At 34.4% G+C, this 22,500-nt stretch overlaps 2 protein-coding genes across 2 annotated transcripts in view; one reads left to right on the top strand and one right to left on the bottom strand.

Moving 5' to 3' along the window:
• Positions 1-15,860, top strand: part of LOC125039896 — a 16,739-nt gene extending 879 nt beyond the window's left edge. The window contains exons 4-28 of the mRNA XM_047634261.1: positions 15-140; positions 401-675; positions 871-1,025; positions 1,186-1,407; positions 2,578-2,710; positions 3,980-4,094; positions 4,206-5,639; positions 5,977-6,116; positions 6,262-6,501; positions 6,780-6,911; positions 7,053-7,224; positions 7,385-7,482; positions 7,780-8,036; positions 8,196-8,349; positions 8,590-8,754; positions 9,120-9,284; positions 9,562-9,730; positions 10,032-10,227; positions 10,384-10,552; positions 11,350-11,465; positions 11,903-12,125; positions 12,254-12,394; positions 12,766-13,001; positions 13,192-13,417; positions 13,738-15,860. Of these exons, the coding sequence (XP_047490217.1) occupies positions 15-140; positions 401-675; positions 871-1,025; positions 1,186-1,407; positions 2,578-2,710; positions 3,980-4,094; positions 4,206-5,639; positions 5,977-6,116; positions 6,262-6,501; positions 6,780-6,911; positions 7,053-7,224; positions 7,385-7,482; positions 7,780-8,036; positions 8,196-8,349; positions 8,590-8,754; positions 9,120-9,284; positions 9,562-9,730; positions 10,032-10,227; positions 10,384-10,552; positions 11,350-11,465; positions 11,903-12,125; positions 12,254-12,394; positions 12,766-13,001; positions 13,192-13,417; positions 13,738-13,929 (5,651 nt within the window). The 3' untranslated portion in view covers positions 13,930-15,860. The remainder of the gene's footprint in view (positions 1-14; positions 141-400; positions 676-870; positions 1,026-1,185; positions 1,408-2,577; positions 2,711-3,979; positions 4,095-4,205; positions 5,640-5,976; positions 6,117-6,261; positions 6,502-6,779; positions 6,912-7,052; positions 7,225-7,384; positions 7,483-7,779; positions 8,037-8,195; positions 8,350-8,589; positions 8,755-9,119; positions 9,285-9,561; positions 9,731-10,031; positions 10,228-10,383; positions 10,553-11,349; positions 11,466-11,902; positions 12,126-12,253; positions 12,395-12,765; positions 13,002-13,191; positions 13,418-13,737) is intronic.
• The window catches only part of LOC125039905 (chitotriosidase-1-like), an 8,440-nt gene continuing 860 nt past the window's right edge, over positions 14,921-22,500 (bottom strand). Inside the window, exons 2-9 of the mRNA XM_047634274.1 lie at positions 21,207-21,378; positions 20,656-20,855; positions 19,873-19,982; positions 19,521-19,674; positions 19,288-19,379; positions 17,001-17,216; positions 16,526-16,727; positions 14,921-16,345 (exon numbers count right to left, since the gene is read on the bottom strand). Of these exons, the coding sequence (XP_047490230.1) occupies positions 16,202-16,345; positions 16,526-16,727; positions 17,001-17,216; positions 19,288-19,379; positions 19,521-19,674; positions 19,873-19,982; positions 20,656-20,855; positions 21,207-21,378 (1,290 nt within the window). The 3' untranslated portion in view covers positions 14,921-16,201. The remainder of the gene's footprint in view (positions 16,346-16,525; positions 16,728-17,000; positions 17,217-19,287; positions 19,380-19,520; positions 19,675-19,872; positions 19,983-20,655; positions 20,856-21,206; positions 21,379-22,500) is intronic.

Raw genomic sequence — 22,500 nt, 5'->3', positions numbered from 1 at the left:
GGCTATTGTTGCAGATGAAGACCGAGAGAGTCCAATACCAACGCTAACTCAACAAGAATTACAAGATCTAGAGACTGATTTTTCTGAAGGTGAAGAATCAGAGCTCAGTCAAGGAGAGGATGAGGAGCTGATGGCTGAGGGTAAGTCTTAAAGGACCTGTTGAGGTATAACTATTGGTTTGTTACTGATTTATGAAAGTGGCATTGAGTAAATTCCTCAGATTTTCTCACGGACCACTGGTCACTTTGTCACTTTATCAAACTAGAGTTATTAAGAATTCTTAGTTTTGTTATGAATTTTCCTTTTTCTAATAATAAATACACTACATTTTCTGCAAATATTTTAGTATCATACACAGTACCATGCACTCATTTTCCCTTTTTGTAATATTGCTGTTCAGGGATGTGGCAAGCGAGTGCAACAGGTGGAGCCATGATGGAGGGTCTGCCATCCTGCCTCTTAGAACCTCAAGACTCTCTTTTATGGGAAATGCAGGCAAGCACTGGCATGAACCGGCAAGCCATGAGCCTGAAAGAACAGCCAGGAGGAGGCACAGGGAAACACCTACAACTACAAGTTATGGATAAGCCAGTACCTTATCCAGAACCACAGGATGAAAGTAATAGCACATCAATGTTAGATAGCTATGATGAGTCTGTATTTGATAACAGTAAGGTGAGTGAGTGGGTGTAGTTTGTTGCCCTTACTATACTTGAGGTTGTCCATTTTAACAGACTGTTTTAATTAGGGAAATTCTTTTTGTATGTACCATTTATTTTGTGTATTTGGATTTTGTAATTGATATTTCCTTTACATCTTTGTTATGTGGACTTTGTGATAATTGGGTAATATAATCATTATTCTTTTAAGGTGAATTTTGATGCTGGTCAAATATCGGCTCGATCAACCACATTTGGAGGTGCCCTAGATGTGTCGAAACTGATGTCAACTTCCTGCAGTTCCATTGGTTCCCTTGGTGAAGCCATCAAGGAGAACACTGACAACAATTTGGGTGACCAGTCTTGGTAAGATTGTCTGTGTTTTTATTATTATTGTCATTTGTAATGATAAAATGGTTATCAGTAATATTGTCAGTTTGTTGCTCCAGATGAAATATCTTGTCTGATGAGTCCTTTACATTTATTTGAGGTATATTTAGGTTTAATATTGGTGAATCACTCACAGGGGAGGGGATCCTCAGTATGACATATTTGAAGCAGACCAAGGGGAACTGGCTAGTGCCTTGCATGGGGAATCCTTCCATGCCCCAGACTTGAATTTTTTGAAGAAAGAAGAGGAGGACAACAAAAGAGCCAATATTTTCATGCAAGAGGAATCCTGCAGTGGAAACAACCTGGACGTTTCCTGCTTTTCAGGCATTCATGGTGTGCAGGAAATCACTGTAAGGTAAATCATGATTATTGAGATTGTATGATCTGTCTTACCTCATTCCCTCTGGGTAATTTTAGCTGTTATGTGGCATTCAATCCAGGGCCCATGTAGCTATGCTGCTTGCTGCAGTGTGGCTGAGGGCAGTAAAATGTGCATCACTTTTGTTATGATAATGAATCAGAACAAAAAAAGAGTAAGTGTGCAACAAGGATTTTAATAAGTACCATTTTCACTGGCATGTATACATGTCAGGCTGTGAATTATCAAGGCTGAAATGTATTTGGGTGGAAGTTTGGAGACTTTATTGCTCTTCAATAAGCATGGATTATCAGCATGACCAACTCATATCACCTGGGGGAATGACCTATTTGTTCATGACATGGATGCCACATTTCCTGGGAGTAGCATGTTTGGACCATCACTAAAAAATGGGCATTCTGAGAACACTGCTATGAAGATTCGTGATATTTCCCACATTAGAAATATGGAATTTTACTGCTGAAAGTCACAAACACCTATCTCGGACAGTTGAAAATTTTAGGTTGATATGAAGGTATGCTTCTGAGAAATTCCAACATTTTGATGAAATTTTGGTAAAGATCATCATATATTATTTGAAAACCTTATTATATTTCTCTTTTAATAACTTGAATGCTATATTGTGGCACTTACGTACACTGTGATGATTTGTAAAGATCATGCATGGTTTTTATTGTAAGTTTTGTTAGCATAGATTTGTGATATTCTGCACATTATTTCCTGAATATTTGAATTACTATTTAGGTTTAGTCATTTTCAGTGCCAGTAGTTTTTTAATCAAATACTTTCTCTCTTGTGAAGGACAAATGTGAAACTGGCCTCAAGTTTACAAGTATTGATAAATGCAGAGAGCATAATTATTATTATTATTATCATTATTATTATTATTATTATTATTATTATTATTATTATTTTTATGAATGTGGATTGATGTGCATGATAAGTTTTAACCCAGGGATATTTTGAATGAAGGATTTTCATATTCATAGCATTTGTGCAATAACCCTGTTCATTATTTTTTTTTTACAGCATCCTAATTTTCAGGGATCTTTACCTATGCATTGGAATTGGTCTATTTTGTTGTTGCTACTTTATTTTATTTGTCATATTTAACATTCATTAAAATGATGGTATTGTATTATGCAGGCCATCATGGATTGAAAGCCCAGAGAAAATGTTGCTTGGGCCTGGAAACAGGATGTTGGTGGAAGATTATCTCAAGTTACGCAGTGAGGCTCTTGGCTCACTTGGGGATGAGGATGGGCTGGATCAGGAAAGGGTGAGATTAACATTTTGCTGTAGTAGTACGGTGTGTGTGTCTGTGTCTGTAGAAGGTCTAACATGTTAAAAGTATTTAACACACTATTTTGAAGATGAAGTTGGAATGGAGAGTTCCAAGATGTATCGATTTTGAAGGACACATTGTCGGCAAAAGAGAAAATGTTGAATATGTTCCAGAAGTAATGTATTACTTTTTTTTTTTTTTAGAATTTTTCAAACAGAAGAAACCTTGGTTACCTGATTTGACAGGTTTATGTACTTGTTTAGTTGGTTAAAACATGGGGCATGAACTTAAAACACCAAGTACACAATCTCACTTGCTCACTCGTTCACTCACTCACTCACTCACTCACACACTCACTCACACACTCACACACACACACTCACACTCTCACACACTCACTCACTCACTCAGCTGCACTCTCTCACTCATCAGTCACAGATTCATTTGTGTACACACTAAGAGATACTCACACAGGTAAACATTTATTTATTTACCTACATATTTGTACTTAACTCTTTAACTGTGTTAGAAGACTGTACTCTTAATTCAAAACTATTATTTATGATGCATTTTAGAAAGACTTTTGTGTTCCTGGGCAGTGAGGCTATATGCGTTACAGCCTCCGTTGCACAGGTGTTGCCATTTGTGCTCATCCCCCCATTTGTATAATGCTAAGTTTCAAGGAGTACCACTTGATAAAACAAAAATAAGTACATAAGATTTGATTAGTTGCTCAAATAGACAAATAATACTATATCAAGTTGAAATAAAACAGCATGTGATGAAAGCAGATGATGAATATTATAACTGATATGTGTGTCCACAATGCATCTTCTTACATAATAAAATAATGTATTCTTGTGAAAGTTGAGTTGGTGTCCTGGCATCTTCACATTAAAAGATCTTTTAGTAAGCTGTAAGGAACCTAACCATAGTTGCTCTAGATACAGAAGAAGATGGAAACAATAATTGATTATTTTTCTCCTCTTTTCATTCAATTTGAAATTGCTTTTTTGAAATATTTTACATTCAAACATGAAATCTTTAATGTCCTTCCCAACAAGAAAGGCAGCAAGAATGTTCTGCTTAAGTTTATAATATATTTTTTGCTACTTCAAACATATAGGGGAATACATATGGATCCTAGGCTGTGGTCAAAAGGTTAAACAAATTATATTTGCTTTTACTTACATATTTTACATGTATCCACTCATGTATTTAACCAGATCAACACATGAGAAAATGATATCCTTGTATTTTCAGCCAAACTTTGGCTGGGGTGATGCTGTTCATTCTCCTCCATCATCTGGGGAACCCTTGCCACTTGTGGATGTCAGTGGCAGGGGAGAAGAACAAGAGCTGTCCACAATGGTTGATGGTAAGTCATGAAGCAGTAAGTGGTATCATCTTTATCATCACTGTGGCTTCTTCTGTTTCTCTCTACTCAAAAGAAAATACATGCCTTTAATTCCATTTTGATATCTTACAGGAACTTCAAAGAAAAATGCAAATGTATCAACATCAAACCAAAGTATCAGCAGTGACAAGCAAGAAAATTCAAGTTATCACTCTACCAGCCACTCAACGTTACAGGATTCCTCGAGTGACTTTTCAGAGGGAAGCAGCGGGAGGTCAAGTTCTGGGTCAGACACATTATGCGACTCACAGATGGAAGCTGACTTGGATGCAAGGTCACTTTCCCTACATCAGCATCAAGGTAGGAACCTGTCAAGTGCCTCAAACCAAGAAACTGCTGATGAAAGTTGTGTTGATGATGATGCTTCAGTGGAGACAATTGGACAGCAAAACATCTATTATTCTGGAGATTCAGGGAAGTCACATATAAATGGTAAAGAAATCAGTAAACTTCAATTTGAGAGGAAAACGAACTCACAACAGCTGGAGAGAACACTAAATGAAATCACAGGACCCATGGATTCAGAGCAGATTCGTGCACTTTTGTCTGAAGCAATTGCTTGTGACAATCCCCAAGTATTGGTAGAGAAGATAATAAAGATTTCACAAGAGAAGAGGGCACTGCACAAAACAATGGATGTTAGTGACTTGGATACCAGTGTTGATGTCTTGGAACTGAGGAAGCAGCGTGAGGCTCTGCAGATGAAACAAAAGGAAAGGTTCTTGCAAAAGGTCCAAACAGCTGACAAAGAAAATCTTGGAACAGAAACTCATCAGTTAGGAAGAGATGCATCTAAGAAACCATTAAAGATGTTGCATGGCTCCAAGGTAGATAATATTGATGGCATACCACACAAACACATGGAAAAATTAAAAGCTAAGAGAACAGATTCAGTTCCTTTGGAGACCTTAAGCCAAACTGGAAAACATCGTCTGCCCTTCATTTCAAAACATTTAGCTACTAATTTAGGGGATTCACATATTGATGAGTCAATTAAGATTGCTCATTACAAGTCAAGAATTTTAGAGGACACTCAGAAGTTACAATTTGCAAGTTTTCACGATAATACAAACAGTGATTTTGATGCTTCCACCCCATGTGTGCCACGTTCAAAGTCCAGGTCTAGTACCCCAAGTCAAAATGGAATGGGGGTAAAAGAGGCTGACAGCATCAGACCAAGTGTCAGTGAGCAGAGACCCAAACCAAGGATGGGATTGTCATCAGCACATCATAATAAACTTCCATTAAAGGGTAAAGATGGAGGTTATGTAAATAGCACATATTTGGGACATTTACGAAGGCCAGAGAAAAATTCAGCTTTCGGGACAGAAGGTCGGGCTTTGGGTAAGGTTCCTCCGTGTGTACGGTCAACAAGTGTGCCTTCTGGACTCCATGCCATTGGTGTAAATGGTGAAGATGTGGATGCGACTTCAACTCAGCAGGTACATTCAGCCAAAACTCTCCGACAACACTATTCACAGGAAGATCTTAACTACAATATCCAAAGTAAGACCATGAAGAGTTTGTCATTATATATTCTGTATTTTTATTTTTGTATATATATATATATATTTTTTTTTTTTCACATCTTTATACTTTTCCCTTTGAATTGATTCATTCTTTCATTGACTTTGAATTTTAAATTTGCCTAGCCTACTACGTGCCTTGAGAAGTCTTGGTTTGAAATATAGAAAAGGCTTTAACATGTCAAAAATTCTGTAAGCAATATTTTATAAGTAATTTAATAAAAGATTTGCACTTTAAACTTGCAAGAAAAAATGGAAACATGTGTGTGATATAGAAATATTTTGATTTTCTGTACTTAATCTGAATGTCTAAACAGGTGGAAATGATTTGACTGTGAGCTTGCCCAAGAAGGTGGTTTTCCCAGGGGTCTGTGTTCTGGGTATTGCATCAGAGGTTACAATGGTATTCCATAATCCCAAGCAGCGTTGGGTCCAGTTGTCGCTGAATTGTGTAAAGGTCAGTTTTATTCAAGTTTCCTTTTACTCATTCTTTTTAAATGATAGGTCCTCATGAAATTAAAGAAGTCATCCTTAGTGACTTCCAAGATAGAATTTCAAAAAGTTATACTGTAAAAATAATATATAAGGAAATGTTATTACAGGAAAGCTTGAATAGAAGCCCAGTAACAACAGAAGGTCTGATCTTCAAGCCGTCGTACTTTGTGGAGCCACAAAGTATGTGTCAAATCCATCTGAAGCTATGCAGTCAGCAAGCTGGGTCACTTGAAGCGGTGCTGGAAGTAAAAGTATCTGATCTTACCAAAGGCTCAACTATTCCTTCTGCCAGTATGGGTGTCTCAGTCCATAATGTTCTTGTCTGTGCACAAATTGAGGAACCCCATGTATGTTTGATTGTAGAATCTTTGTTTTTGTAATCATATTCTTATAATCTGTTATGTGAAAAGATGAATTACAAACACTGTCAGTACATACTAAGCTAAATGTACAGCTATTAGTAATGATACAATGGAACATTCCCCATTACAGTTAATTTTGCTTAATTTAGTAAAAAAAATAAAATTCTAGACTGCATTATGTGATAATAGATTAGTGTTGATTTCTGTATATAGGGAATTAGATTGTAATGATTCAATATACTGACTAAAATCTAATCTTACAGGTCTTACTGACCAGTGGTGGCATGGAGGCAATAGACTTTGGCATTATACCAGAGGGCTGTTCTATGACTAAGGAGGTAATGGTTATTAACCAATCGCACCAATCCCTTCCAGTCATTCTAACCCTTCAGCAGGTGAGTAGATTTACTCTAAACTCTTAAGAAAATTAGTTAGGCCACCTTCTGGGTTCTGAAAAATAAGACATTGGTATCAAACTTGCATTCATCAGCATAAAATATACAATATTCAGTCCTTTCATTAATTTGTTTCTCAAGATTGCTGCAACGTCCCCCATCTTTTATTGGACTGGCACAATGGATGAGCGCATAAAGGTTGTGTCAGCTACGCATGTGGCCTGTGAACTTCCATCTGGCAGCACAGAGCATGGCCCAATCCCTATGGTCATGAATGTCACACTCAAGGCACCACACCTTGACAAGGTTAAAGGTTAGTAGTCAGCCTGGTTAATATTTTCCCTAGTATATCTGAAAGATCAAATCTTGGGTCTGTGTGTGTGGTGGGGTATTTACAAATAACTGTGTATTACTGTCAAAAAAAAAAAAAAAAAAAAAATCTCAAGCTAATAAAAGGTTTTATGTCCTTACAGTGGATGAATATGGAGTGGTGGGGTTAAGGAGTCAGATTCAGGTTGAACTTGACTCTCCTGATCAGTCCACCATAATTGTTGCAGCCATGCCTATTAAGGTAAGAGATTCTTTGCCTGCAAGCAAGATTACTTTGATGGTGCATTATTATACCAAGTTATACTAAGTTGTCTTAAACTTTAGTATGGCTGTTCTTTTTCTTTCTTTTTCTTTTTTGTTTGAAATGTTTAAACATGTATGATATATAATATAACTGATTTGATCATGATTTAAATCCCTGACCTTGATGTTGATTGCATAAGAATATATCACAATAAGAAAAAGACAGTCATCATAATCTTTGATAATATAATATTCTGCTGATATAATCCCTTATGCCTCTGGGTTACTCTGCCAGGCTCAAGTGGGTGTGGTGAAGTTACAGTCACTTCGTGCTGCGGAGCCAATGATGCTGGAGACTCTGTCCACAGAATCTTGTACGACTACAGTTCCTCTTAGAAATTCTTCTAGTTTTCCTCTAAGGATCTCCTTGATTCCTCGTGAACACAAAGAGGTCTTCACTGTTGTTCCTGCAGCCATAACTATCCAGCCTCACTCCCAAGTTTCTCCTAGTCTTGTGTTTTCACCCAAAGGTCAAGTAGGAAGAATGGATAGGTTAGTGTTATTACTTTTTTTTTTGTGTGTGTGTGTCCACTTTCTCACTGAGAATCTTTGATATTTGAAATGATGCTGACTTATATATATATATATATATATATATATATATATATATATATATATATATATATATATATATTTTCCCTTCTCTGATAGTGTGTTGCTGATGCGTATAGAGCCAGATGGAATGGAATTTGAGGTGTCCATGATTGGCATTTCAACTGCAGCAATCAAGAAAGCTCCAGAAGTTGCCAAACTTTTGACCCACTCGTCTCTGACAAGAGCCACAAGTGCACCTCTTCCACAAGCAGTAGGGACATTCAACTCCTTATTTACAGAACAACATAGTAATTGCAATAATCAACTAAATTCATCATAAATAGTGGGAACAGTATTCTCTTCACTATGGCTAACAGTATCAACATTTCCCAGAGGATATAGTATAATTTATCACCATTTAGAAACTGAGAAACTTGAAAAGGGATTAATTAAAAAGAAAGCAGACCATATTATGATTAGAAAAAAAAAATAAGTTCCTTCTTGTTTCCAGTCCCAAGTTAGCTTGGCCTCGGCTTTGGAGAGCACCAAATCCCGACTTGTGTTCGGGACTGAACGGATTGGAGGAAGAGCATCACAAAAGATTGTGTTGCGCAACAATTGTACTACAGATGCACTCAACCTCATCCTTGGCATCAAAGGCAGTAAAGCTTTTCAGGTTAGCCTTTGGAGTATGTTTTATTGTAATTATATCGCTGTATGTAGTCACTGCTTTTATGATACTTTCTTCAAATGATTTTAGTATTCATTTTAAAACTTTATTTCTTTGACTGCTACAAACTTAACATTATGAAGGGAATGCAGTTCTGCAATAAATTCCCAAAATTAGGGATTAATAAGTGTAAAAATTGGGTGATCACCCAAGATGGCCATCGTGTAATTGTTAATCATCAGTATGAATTTGTAGGGTAAACAATCAGTATTTTTAGTGATCTTGGTTTTATTAAAAGTGTATTCTTCCAACTTTGATTATTCTTATTATAATTCTTCAGATTATTCTTTCTTTTATCCTTTTATATTCAGATATGTGAGTATGGTGGTAAAGAAGGCAAAGCGAAGATGGATGTTATTTTAAAACCATGCCAGGAGCTAGCGTTCTCTGTCTTCTTTTGTCCAACAACTGTGGAAGCCTTAAGTGGAACGCTTGTATTTCGGCCACGAGGCTTAACTGAACCCATCAAGTATCAGGTACACTACATTGACCTTTGCGTTCTAAATTTGATATGTTAAAAGCCAAGTGTTTTGTGTCATTGAAATATATATTTTTGATGTATGAGGAATTGAAGGAATGTGCATACAAGTTCTTTTCTTGTTTACCTCTTTAATATTGTATTAGGAGAATTCATGTGACTATTAGATAAGGTCACTTGGTGTAATATTTTATTGTTAAACTAAACTTTTTTCCTTTAATTTAGACACTACCATCCCATACACTATTCTGAAAAATAAATTAATCAATATCCAGATCCCCCTGCAAGGATATGGTGGCCAGTGTGAGCTTCATGTGCCTGATTTTCCTGAGAGTAAGGCTTTAGTGATTAGCGAGTTGGCACCAGGTCTGCCAACCATGTTCAACACAGCTTTTGTGAACAAGGGTGATCGTGCCATGTTTGTCAAAGTCCAGGTGTTCTCAGGTAAGAAGTGAATTGATTTATCATAAAAGTTGGAACATCTTAAGGTCAATATTAGACAGAATATCTTTTTAGAAAATGGGGCTGTCTGTCATGTCTTTCAATAATGGATTGTTACTCTAAAAAAAAGAAAAAGAACTTTTTTATCCTCCAATAAAACATCCTTGTAGAATGGAACTGCCCTTTTTTGTGAACAGTCTAAAGTCCTTTGAAGTCAATGTTAACCGTATTGCATTAGCTTTTGTCCTAATATAATTATAGTAGTAAAAGAATTTCTCATCTTTCTTCTCTTTGTTTGCTCCAGATGACAAGTATACACAGGGGGTTGCAGGCAGCCAGATAACTGTTCAGCCTTCAGAATTCATCATCAATCCCCATGAAAGCCGTGATATTTTTGTAGTTGTTATGGGCACAGAGGCTGTCCTTGCAAAGACTCCAGGCTGTATAGGTTACCTCCAGATAGTGTCAGGTGATGAAATACTTCGCAGGCGGTTTCGCAGGTAAGTAATTGTTCTCCGATTACTCTAAATTTCTTTTTGCAATACTCTAAACCAGATAAATAGAGTACAGTAAGTAACAAAGTTATTATTATTATCATTTACAATAACTATACATTTTTGTAATGATTTTCTTCTCTTGGATGATTATGTTACCAGGTTAAAGAACAAGGAGGTGAAGGTTCGTCGTCTTAATGACCCTGCACTTGTGAAGATTGACTGGGATGTGTTCTACAGTGGAGAAAAGGAATCCCAGAGTGAGGAGGATTGTCTCCCACCACAACCAGAAGATGCCTCCCTTTTCTTCAATTCTTGCTCTAAGACTCAGGTAAATTTTGCCTTCATGTAACTGTAAAGATTTAATTTGATCTGTATTATTTATTTTGTTTGCTTTTTATTTCATTTTTCTTTACATCTGAGGTAATGTAGGTACAAACTGAATTTGAGAAGGAAGGTAGAGTCTCAAGACAGTCTGAGTCTGTTTGGATTTACCCCCTATTCTTGACATTTACCCCAATGCCACTGGGAACAGCATGCGTGTACATGCCATGCCCACTGTGAATTTAATTAAAAATAATCTTAATACGTAGATGGCCCCACAAGTACTTATACAGAAGGGAGTCACTAGTACTACCTGTCTCACCTGTTTACACTTTTCCTAGATTTTTGGAAATATTCTTTCTATTTATACTATTGTCAGTAATGTTGATAATACTACAGTGATTTTAATATCAATAATGCTAATAACATTTATGGATTGCATTAACAAATCAAAAAACATTGTTCCCAAAAATTCAAGGAAAGGGTAAATCAGATGAGGTAACAAGGTGTACTAATTGACTTCTTAGTGGCTGAGCACTTGGGTAGACACATTTCACAAAAGAGGTTGCTGTGAATATTACATTTTTCCAGTGGCATTGTGTTGATTGTGCAAAGGAGGATGATAAGAGCAACCAATTTTTTTATTATTATTATTATTATTATTGTTATTATTATTGTTATTATTATTTAAGCCAGTTGAGAAAACCAGAAACTATTGCGCTTATTTTCAAGCCAATTAATATGTATATAAAACTGTTATCAAGTAGTATAGAAAGAATAATGAAGCTAAATGTTTTGCTGCAGGTAGAGTTGCATGGAGAAAGACAAGTTAATGAAGATGCTTCCAGTACTGTATTTGCTTGCCTTGATGCTGAGGAGACAATCACATCGGTGACCGATCTCACAGTAGCAGCAGATAGGTAATGTGAGACTTCAGTTGTTTATCAATTGGTGAAGATGATAATGCATTTTTTCCCATAGTGTCCACATCTTCACTTTACTTCAGTAAATATATATAAATTTGCATATGTGCAGTAACATTTAGTCATAACTTTAAAAATAAATGTAAGATAATATATTTTTTTTTAAATATGTAATTGTATGACATAACTAGTTTATTATAGCACTGTATATTTAAAATGTGTATTAGCTAAGTTGCTGTGTCATTTTTTAATGGAGAATAAAATTCTCTTTATTTTGTTGTATATCTCTATACCCCGAAGAGGGATTGGTTTGTTTCAAGAGCTTACTAAGCTGGCAAAAGATCTCTGGAGGCATTTGATGAATGTAATGCTCATAGTTTAAGAAAAAATGATTGATGAAGTAATCCACTAATAAAATTTATTATAATTGGTAGGACTGTTGAAGCTCACTCACCACCTGTACAAGGCAAGGGAACTGTCCTGAGTGGATCTACAGGGGAAGATTGGTCCACGTCCAGGCCTGCCGCAGTAACTCGTGCCTCTTCGGCTGCCTTTACATGGGATGTCTTTCCATCCACCTTGAACATCCCTGCCTCTGACACATCAAGCCATACATTCTTTGTAGTTAACTTTAGCAATACAAGACAAATGTTTGAGGTAGCATATATTTTGGTAATGGATGTTTTATGTGATAATGATATTAGTAAATGTTATATGTATCCATGTATGTAATGTGAAACTGTATTCAGTTATTTTCATCTTCCATTTTATTGATTCTCTAACAGGTAACTTCAGCTTGTAAGTGGCTGCAAATTGAACCAAGAGAAGCCATTCTACCGAGCCTTAGTTCAGTTCGTGTTAACATCAAGCTCATTCGTTCTGGTCTGCCTCAGCTTCTTGTTAATCCTATAACTCAGTCTGTTCAGGTTAGTCTGCAAAATTCAAGATTAATCCTTAACCTGTTGCTCCTTTCATTTTGTGAAGGTAATCAGGTGCTTATTGCTCAAGAAATTTTGATAATTAAGACAGCTAACTGATCCGGTTTTATTGTAGAATTAAAAATAATCAAAAATGAAAAAGTAAGATATTGTCATATTATGACTATTTCCATAATATTGTCAATAATCCACTTCTCTATATTGCTAACCTTAACAAGGTTCAGATGGATATAAATGGATTTAGTTTAATGTTGGAAGATTAATCTTGTTGTTCATGCTAATTCTAGTTTCAGTACCATCTGCTGGGATGTTAATGAAACTTGTGTTTTACTGGTACTGACATTATCATCTTCCCACAGGTTATGTGTGAAAATGAGTGTCACAATGCTAAAGTAACAGTTCTTCCTGATGGTGATGGAAGCATCACAAGCCATAGTAAGGCAGCTCCATCAGGAACTACTGTGGTGTCAAGTAAACAAGAGATGTCAGATCCACATTCAGGAGAGTACAGTGGAAAGAAGTTGCCTGTGCCTGACAGTGAAGAGACATCATCAAATGAGAAGTCTCTTACTACTGTAGAGCAAGTCAGTTCAGGGTAAGTAAAAAATATGCTCCCAGCACACATTTATTTTTCTGCAAGAACTTTAGTAAGTAGAAAAAAAATATTAATTAATGCTTCTCTACACAGTAGGCATACATATTTCTTCAAATGGGTGAAGTTAACTGATGCATATATTGTATAACGTCTGACATACACTCAAATTCATTGATCTATCACTGTTCAGATATCAGAGGAAATCCACTTCAGGCAGTAGTGTCAACAGAGCTGCAATGATGAAAAGGACTAGCAGCAGTTATAGTAAGTTCCAGAATGATAGTACCCAAGAAAGAAGCTCAGTAAAGAGTATGGTGGAAGTTGTGTCAAGCTCCATTGCCTTCCCCGACATAAGAAACTCAGATGAAAATTTTGTGAAGGTGAAATTGAGAAACCATGACAGTGTTGTTCATACTGTGAGTATTTGTTCAAATTGATTTGATTATGATTAGAAGTAGAACAGATGTTTATATATATTTTGTTTTTTCTTTCTCATTAAACCTCTATGGAGCAGAATGTCAATACTCATGTTAATTTAATTTTTGGTATTATATCCTTGACTCCTTTTTACTTGAGAATAACTTTTTAAAGGAGAGATTAAATGTTGTTGAAAGTATATATATTATATATATTTTACCTGTATGGTGTATATAATTTGATATTAATATGAATGCTCAGTATTTAATATTTCTATATTTTTTTCTGCAGAAATTTATATAAAATCTTTTAATTGCAGGTTAGAGCTGAAGTTACACAAGCACCCTTTGCAGTCCGCCATAAACAGTTTCAGGTTAAGGCAGGTCACTATGTCAGTGTACCAGTTTATTTCAGACCACAAACACTGGGGTTGTTTATAGGACAGCTGAGCCTCTTTGTGGTTGAGGAGCAAGTGTTACACACTGTTCAGCTTTCAGGCAAAGCAGTGTAATTTAACTTTTTTCTTATATAAATTTTCATTGAAGAATTTAAGTCTGAAGCTTCCTTAAAATTTAGAATGTTACTTTTATATTGTTTTTGGCCAAAGGTTCTTTGCTTGCTTGTAAAACCTGCACGGGTATCCACCAGTGCCTTTTTAGTTACTTATCGATACTGTGATAATATAATAGATTCTGATTAGGAGATTTAAAGCAAGGCTGTGGATATGGGTAGCTGTAGTGTTAAGGCAAGGATCATGTATATTTTGTATTGTTGTGTATATTATTTTCTTTGCTAATAGTATTGCAACATATTAATGTCCATATAATTTTGTGCTTTCTGATTTCTTATTAATATTTTCATTGTTACTTGATAAAATATAAGGATTGTCATAAAAAATCAGATATGTTACACTTAAGTTTAATGTGTGCCATTTTATAAATTTTACCATTATTAATATATTCAATAAACATTATACACAATTTTTTTTGTTTTTTCCTGCCTTGCTGAATAATGTTGAAGAAGCAGTTAGAGAATTGATCATAAACTATTTTGGTGGATAGCAATATTTCTTTTCAACTGGACTTGACCTATAGGAGAGTCATTAAGTAAATTTGTCATTTTTCTATTAATATGTTAATATATTAATCCCTGCAATTATCATTTTTGTTACTTCTGAGTAGGTATATTGTATTGTATATAAAATTAAAATTATGCAAAGCAAGAGTTCACAGATGCTAATTTCCTGAGTCTCCTTCCATGCGAGATTGTGTCTAGTTTGTTTCACTGGGAAAGATATCAAATGGTTCCTGAGTGCAGCACCATCCCTTCTCTCCTTTTCTGAGCCAGTGTAAAATTGTTTCACTGGGGTTGACCCTCTGGCCACTGGATATTCTGACTCCCACTGAATAAAGGAAAAAAATGACCATTCCTGTTCTGTTTATCTGCCAGAACACCAGCCACACAATGAACAGGTAAAATGATAGGGAAAAAAAAATCAAACCTTAATAGATGTTTTTATAATTTGAAATACATAAATTTCTCTTAAGAAGGAAAGATGAAATAATCTTTATAGTTCAGCCAAATGTCTGAAACATTTGTTTGTTTTGACCACTGACAATTCTGGAAATCCACAAACACTACCTTACTGAACCACAAAACTTTACCTGGGAGCTTTGCCCCCAAGCCCCACACTATCACTGTTTTGTATATGCCACTAATGACCTTAGATGTTGATGTGGCAGAAAATGTTCAATAATTTAATAATTAGGCTCACCTGATGCACCAGTTTAAAAAAAAGGCTTAATTCAAATTTCAATTTTTATGTTTTTTTAAAACCATTTCTAAAATGAAAACTAAGAAAAACAAACTTCAATATTGTTCCATGTTAGCATGTGTGCAGTTTAAATAATATTTTTGTAAAGAGAAATATAATGCTTTTTCTATGCTTACCAAAAATAAATATAAAAGTTTGAGGATTTGATCTAACTACTCAATAGATAAAGATAATAATCTTAGATTAATGTACTGGCATCAGTATGAACTAGAATTTATCACAGTTAATAGTTTGGAATGTTTCATAAGTAACAACTATTATTTGGGTATATAACATATAAGACTATTTAACAACCATTTTCAAAATACCAGTTATTTAACTCTAACTCTAAAGGCATAAAGAAAGAGGCACACTGGTGATATAATCAAGTCTTGGATATTCAATTCAAATATAGTGCATTATCATCATCTTGACTAGAAGTGTGCACTTCAATTTGTGAAAGGATACAAGCCTAAAAAGTATTATTTTCCATTGTGAATAGTTACACAAGTAATTATAACTAATTTAGTCTGGAAAGGGCTTATTTTATAAGTTTGTGACAATATTGTAGATTAATATAATTCACCTGCATATAAGAACATCAATGAAAGAATAACCAACCAAGAATATTAATACTGCGAAATTTTATAGCCTTAGGCATAAAAAAAGATCATATCCATCAACACTTATTTGGATTTACTTATCATATTAAGAGACCAATTTGTGTAACTTTAAAGCTATGTCTAGATGAGCAAGCATGGACTGTAGGCATGACCAAAGTGTGATGTCAACAGCAGGCAAGTTACACTACTCATTAAAGAGTGGAATCAGCTGTTTATCTGTTAGTTTGCCTGCCTCTGACATCAATTTTTCTGGCATGCACTTTTATCATGTCCTCTCACCTGGACATGGGTGTATCATACAAGATTCTTGTGAGATGATATAATCCTCTATACAATTTTCCGAAAGCTTATTTGTGTGGAATGTCAGACAAAGTATCCTTAATTATGTTGTGCAGTTCAAATTTTTTCCCTGAGCACAGGCCAGCATAGTCATCTGAGTTGAGGTCAAAAGTCATCACCCCAGCCACACCTGAAGTTTTGACCCATTCAGCCTGTAGGATGAAAGTTATTCATTATTATGACTTCAATAACCTATTAACACATAAATATCCTCATGCATATAAAGCTACAATCTCAGCTGACTCTATGACTGAATACCATTTTTTTTTTTTGGGAGGAGGGGGGGGGTTAGACTATGAAAATGAGTGACAGCCAGAAGGACCACACCTCACCTTGGCTCTGATGCTTGCAGGATTTTCATAAGAAACCCAATCTGTTCCTCTGGCAGCATAGGGTACTTTACTCTCCCCGTCAAAATAGGATGTTGCTCCCTCTTTCACAAAGATGCATGCTTCTGTGTAAGTGAGAGATCCTCCCAACATTCCAGTCCCAATTGCTGGAGCTCCAACATTATGCCATGCACTGCTCAGCAGCCTGTCAACAGAAAGTTGTACCCCCTTTCACCTCTTTAAAAAGTATTAATGCTTCAAGAGGAGTATTCAAAGAGCTCATTTTTTGTCATACAATCACTATGTTCCTCTGAGTCATATTATCCATAATTGTGCATTTTTAGATAATGTATCACCATATTTTTGAGACCTTTTTAGATCTGAAAAAAAAAAAAAAAAAAAAAAAAATAATAATAATAATACTGGCATATCCTTGCTCTCTTTGTCTCAATGAACCTAATAAAAATCAATTCCTCACCTCCATGTGCGTCCATAAGTGGGTATACCAACCATCAACTTTTCTTTAGGCATTCCCTTTTGCAACCAATACTGGGTTGCCCACTCAATATTCAGTGTGGAAAAGTATCCAATCTCATCATTCCGCTTTGCCAGGGGAGCGTTGTGACCAGTGAAGGGTAAGTAAGACTGATACATGTGGTAGTCATAGCCCATAATGGACACAAAATCTACAAATCTGAAAAGAGCAGATGTAATTATATTTATATCATGGGAGGAATAACCTACAAGCATTTCTGCTTATTAATTTGCACTTCCACTGACCATATTTGAAGGAGTGGAGAATAAAACTTTGCCCTTTTCATATTACTATGAAATACTGAATTACTGATATTGTTTAACACTTAATGCATTGGCAGCAGATAGATGGACTGTTCACAACAGTTTTTTTGTGGATTTTGTTGCACACAGAAGGCTTTACAAATGTAGAGCTGCCAAGGAGTCAATTAGCAGGCCCTAATGACAATGCCAGATTTCCCTATTCCTTGAATTTGTAGGATTTATATTATTTTTATGCTATTAATAATGCAATTAATTTGTTGTTAGTATTATTGTCATTATTTGTTGTTAAATTGTTAATAACAATAAAAGATTTAAGATTTTTTTTTTTTTTTGAAAATTAAGGAAAAGGGTAAATAGACTAGTAGGTAGGACTAATAAGTGAGATTTTCTTGACTAAGCACTTGTGAAGCCATCTCTGTGTAAACAAATGATAAATTAAAATCATACTGGTCATGGTATTATGTCATGCCATCTGTGACCAGTGAGTAAATATTTTCACTTGGTCTGTTTTGAATTTGATAAAAATGTCTTCCAACAGACAAGTTGGAATTCTGTACATGTACTTTCTATTTGTGTAATCTTGTTATAATCACTAACTAAAATCATTAGCAATATTTACTTTTCTATTATTATATCTATTCCTATTACTACTACTATAACTATTATTAATACATTTGAAATTACAACTTCTGCAGTTAGCATTACTACTAGCATTAAAAAAAAATAATACAAAAAAAAAAAAAAATCATGTAGTAATAACAGTATATAGAAATTCTTTTACTTATGAGCAGGGTTACACAAGTTATGGAAATTTTTGTCCATTATGTATATCTTTCGTTAGTTCCAAATTTGATTCTGTTGACATGCTGCCGTATAAAAGTGGAGAGAATCAGTAAAATAAGAATGTAAAGGAATACAACTACTAACATAAATACACATACCTTGAAAAAAGTCTTGCATTTCACTACTCCATCTCCTTAAAGCCACAACATTGTTTTTAAAACAATTATCATAGATCATACTACGTTGTTATCATCATCATCATCATCATCATCATCATCATTATTGTTGTTGTTGTTGTTTTCATTATTATAATATTATTATTATTATTTACTTACTTTCTTGAATTTTTATCATCATCATCATCATAATCATGATCATTACCATTATTGTTATCAATGAACTGTATTCATTGCAACAAATGTAGAAAATGTATGAATGAGAATGAATATCTTCACAATACAAGAGATGTACTTAACCAGTTTTGAATATATCTTTGTCAGAAATACATATTTCTGAAAAAGATATATTTGAAACCTGTTATGTACATTTCTTGTATTGTGAAAATATTCATTCTCATTCATACCTTTTCTACTGTTATTCATGTTTTTGTTTTTGTTTTTATTATTATTATTATAATTTTTATCAATAATATCAATATTATTGCCATCATTAATATTAAATTATCATCATTAATATTCATATTAATATTATTATCATTATCATTTATTATTATTATTATTGTTGTTTTTGTTGTTGTTGTCATAATCATTATTATCCTTATTACTATCATCCAAAATTATTACCATATTGATCAAATTTTTATTGTTTTATAGTCATTCCACTACAAACTAGCCATGAACCATTGGCAGCTATAAATATAAATATCGCCAAAAATATATCTTGTTCGAGGCAAAATAATCTATTATACATCTCATGCCCATTAAGTGTATATACAGAAAAAAAAATGTATTCACAAAACCCTAGTACCTATGATAGAGATTGAAGGTCCATCCTTTTAACATTACGGGTATGAGCTACTTATGAGATCATTCACACAACAGAAACATACATTCAGATTATATTGCATAACAAGAAACAACATTTCAGATTCCAAAAATTATCTCCTACTTCTACAACATGAATGTACCATGAAGAAGAATGTATTAAAAACAAGCAAAACTTACTTGGCCAGTTGGTCAACCTCATAGCAATGATCCACGATGGGTTTTGGGGTACCTACAGCTATGCTCAGGAGGAAAGGTGGATGTGCAGCCAACTAAAATGACAAAAAGTACTACTCTCAAATCCTTGTTAGTATATATGTATATAATTTAGTAAAATAAAATACAAGTTATGAAATAAAATACAAGTTATGAAATAAAATACGTAAAATAACACAATTTCAACAAAAGTATACCTTGAGCGCATTATTAAGCTGAAGAACAAAGTATGTAAACCATTTCTTTTCTAAAACATTCTTCTTCCATGCTGGCCAGGCAGGGAACTCCCAGTCTAGGTCAATGCCATCTAAATTATGATCTATCAAAAACTGTTGTGCATTGTAGGCAAAACTGTTGATAGAAATTTAAAACAAAATTGTCAGTTTAGTAAAATATAATAAAATAGATACCAAAATATCCAAATGGGAGAATTAGATCTCTCAAAATAATTTTTTTTTTTTTTTTTAAATATTACAGCTTCAATAGTACTATTACCATTATCTATATTAATTCTATTCCAAGTAAATATGAAATATGAATACTACTTACACAGCCACAGAAGAAGGATCTCTCACCAACTCTGAGAAGTCTCCTCCTAAACACAGCAAGACGTGCAGACTGGGATTTACTTCTTTTAGTGCCACTACTTCAGCAAATATCTGAAATACAATGGTAAATGTCCTTGCCATATCAACATGACTTTAGAGGCACTGCCTCCTGGAAGCATCTTAATTTTAATAATTCCCTACCACTAGCCATATCACTTTCTTGCATGTTATTCATATTTGCTTATCTTATTATACATGAAGCTTTAACATCCCTCCTTCACATTTGGATATACCCCCCACAAAGAAAGAAGAAAAAAATCTTACTGGATAAAATTGTCTATTATGCAAAAAATCCCATGTGTTAAAATTTCTATGTGGGCTAGAAAATGTTATAACTTTGATATCCTGGGAGTCAAAGTATCCAGCTCCAAGTCAGGAAGGCTAATTATCCATATCTAGATATTCCCAGTATTACTTTATGTGAAGGAAACGTAACATAAAAGTGTATTATAATTCAATGGAGAATCTATTGCAGAACTACATGTATTGCACACTATTCTGGATTTTTTATCCCTCTCTTCTGAGTGTCCAGACAAAAAGCCATAACCTATTCCCAAACAAAACCTGACTTTTCTTGAAATCTGGGTCAGCATTTCATTATAAATGCTAATATTGGAAATACATAGACATGTCCCTCAAACAAAGTTTCATTTGTAAAATTTAGGAAAATCGTATTTACAGCATTGCCGGTTTGCTTTGTTAAAAAATGTTTACAGTATCTTACCTTCAAATCATTTTCTTCAACAGGAACAATCTTATTATCATGTATCTCAGCTCCTATAATAATAATGTGTGTGCACAAGTATGGTGGTATGTCCTTTGGAATCAGGGTGGCAACAGTAGTGTTCACATGAGGTAGGGCATAGTAGCAAACTCTTTTTATATTGTTCTCAACCACCTTACCCTCTGTCTGTTTGTCAGGCTCTGTACAAAAGATGAAATTCATTAGCATACTATATCTAAAGAATGCTGACAGCTTTTATGAACATAAGCCTCTCATCTTTTTAGCAATGGGTTTTAAAATGCTTAAGAATATTTGAATTCCAATGTAAAATACATACCACACATTCTTTCTATAACTGTAGTTAGAAATAAACACTTGGCAACAATACTGTGATTGGTTATGCAAATAATTTAAAACAGATATATTATTGAGTCATAAAAGAATTGGGCAAGCTTGTAATCAGCATTCTGGTCCTTACAATGCAGCTCAAGGTACATATTTTAAAACTCTTAAACTACAAAATACAGTAATAATCCTTTTTATACCCTAACCTGATCCTGAAGTGAACTTCTGGTGACTTTTGAACAGACCATCTGTGTAAACACGAGAGTGAGATTCACCAGTGGAACACTGCCAAAGGACGTATGCTACACAGAGCCATAACACAACCACAACAGCCACCATTGGTCCATGCCAATGGAAATTTGATCTTGTCCATACAGTCTGTTGGTAGAAAATTGTTAGTCTGCTAAAGCTTGTCGATTTATTCTTGTAGTAAATATTCAAAATAGGACTGGATAAAGTGATGCCTTGAGCTCTGCTGTCTGAAGTCCAGGCAAAAAACAATATATATCCTCTATGTAACAGCTACCTTGATAGATAATATATATATAATATATATATATATATATATATACATATATATATACATACATACATATACATATACATATATACATACATACATACATAGATACATAGATACATAGATACATAGATACATAGATACATAAAAACATAGATACATAGATACATAGATACATATATACATATATACATATATACGTACATACATACATACATACATACATACATACATATATAAACACACACACACACACACACACACACACACACACACACACACACACACACACACACACACACACACACACACACACACACACACAAAAACACACACACACACACACAAAAACACACACACACACACACAAAAACACACACACACACAAAAACACACACACACAAAAACACACACACAAAAAAACACACACACACACAAAAACACACACACACACACAAAAACACACACACACACACACACATATATATGTTAAAATCTTATTTATTTATATATTTATTTATTCTTTTTTTCAGTGGTATATCACAGTTTCATGAGTTTCTATCATTATACTTTCCAGATACAAAATAATAAATTCATATCAAGTAACTATAGTAATAACACTGGTAATGACTAGAGTGGAGTGTCAAGCACTGCCTTGTGACGATCAAACCTCCACCACTCTAACAAGAGTCTGATCTGTCTCCTTATGTGACAGAGTGTAAGTAAAGGAATCTATCCTTTATTTCTCCAGAATATATGTGGTAGAGGTTTATCATCCTTTGCAAGAGTGCCAACAGGTTTAGCGGCCATGCCAAATATTTAATGCCTTGCTACACTTATTAGGGTAATTTTCTGGAATAGTGTCACATAACCAATCGCGACAAATTTGGTATCGATGGATTACTGTATTTTATTCATATCTAGCCCTGCAATTTCAATGGTTCCTTTAATGCTCTCTCCTGCTATTGAGGCCAAAAAAA

The sequence above is a fragment of the Penaeus chinensis genome, chromosome 3 (genome assembly GCF_019202785.1).
Source record: "Penaeus chinensis breed Huanghai No. 1 chromosome 3, ASM1920278v2, whole genome shotgun sequence".
In the NCBI taxonomy this organism is placed as follows: Eukaryota; Metazoa; Arthropoda; class Malacostraca; order Decapoda; family Penaeidae; genus Penaeus; species Penaeus chinensis.
Note: the sequence above shows the minus strand (reverse complement) of the source record. Positions and strands in the feature narration are given on the sequence as shown.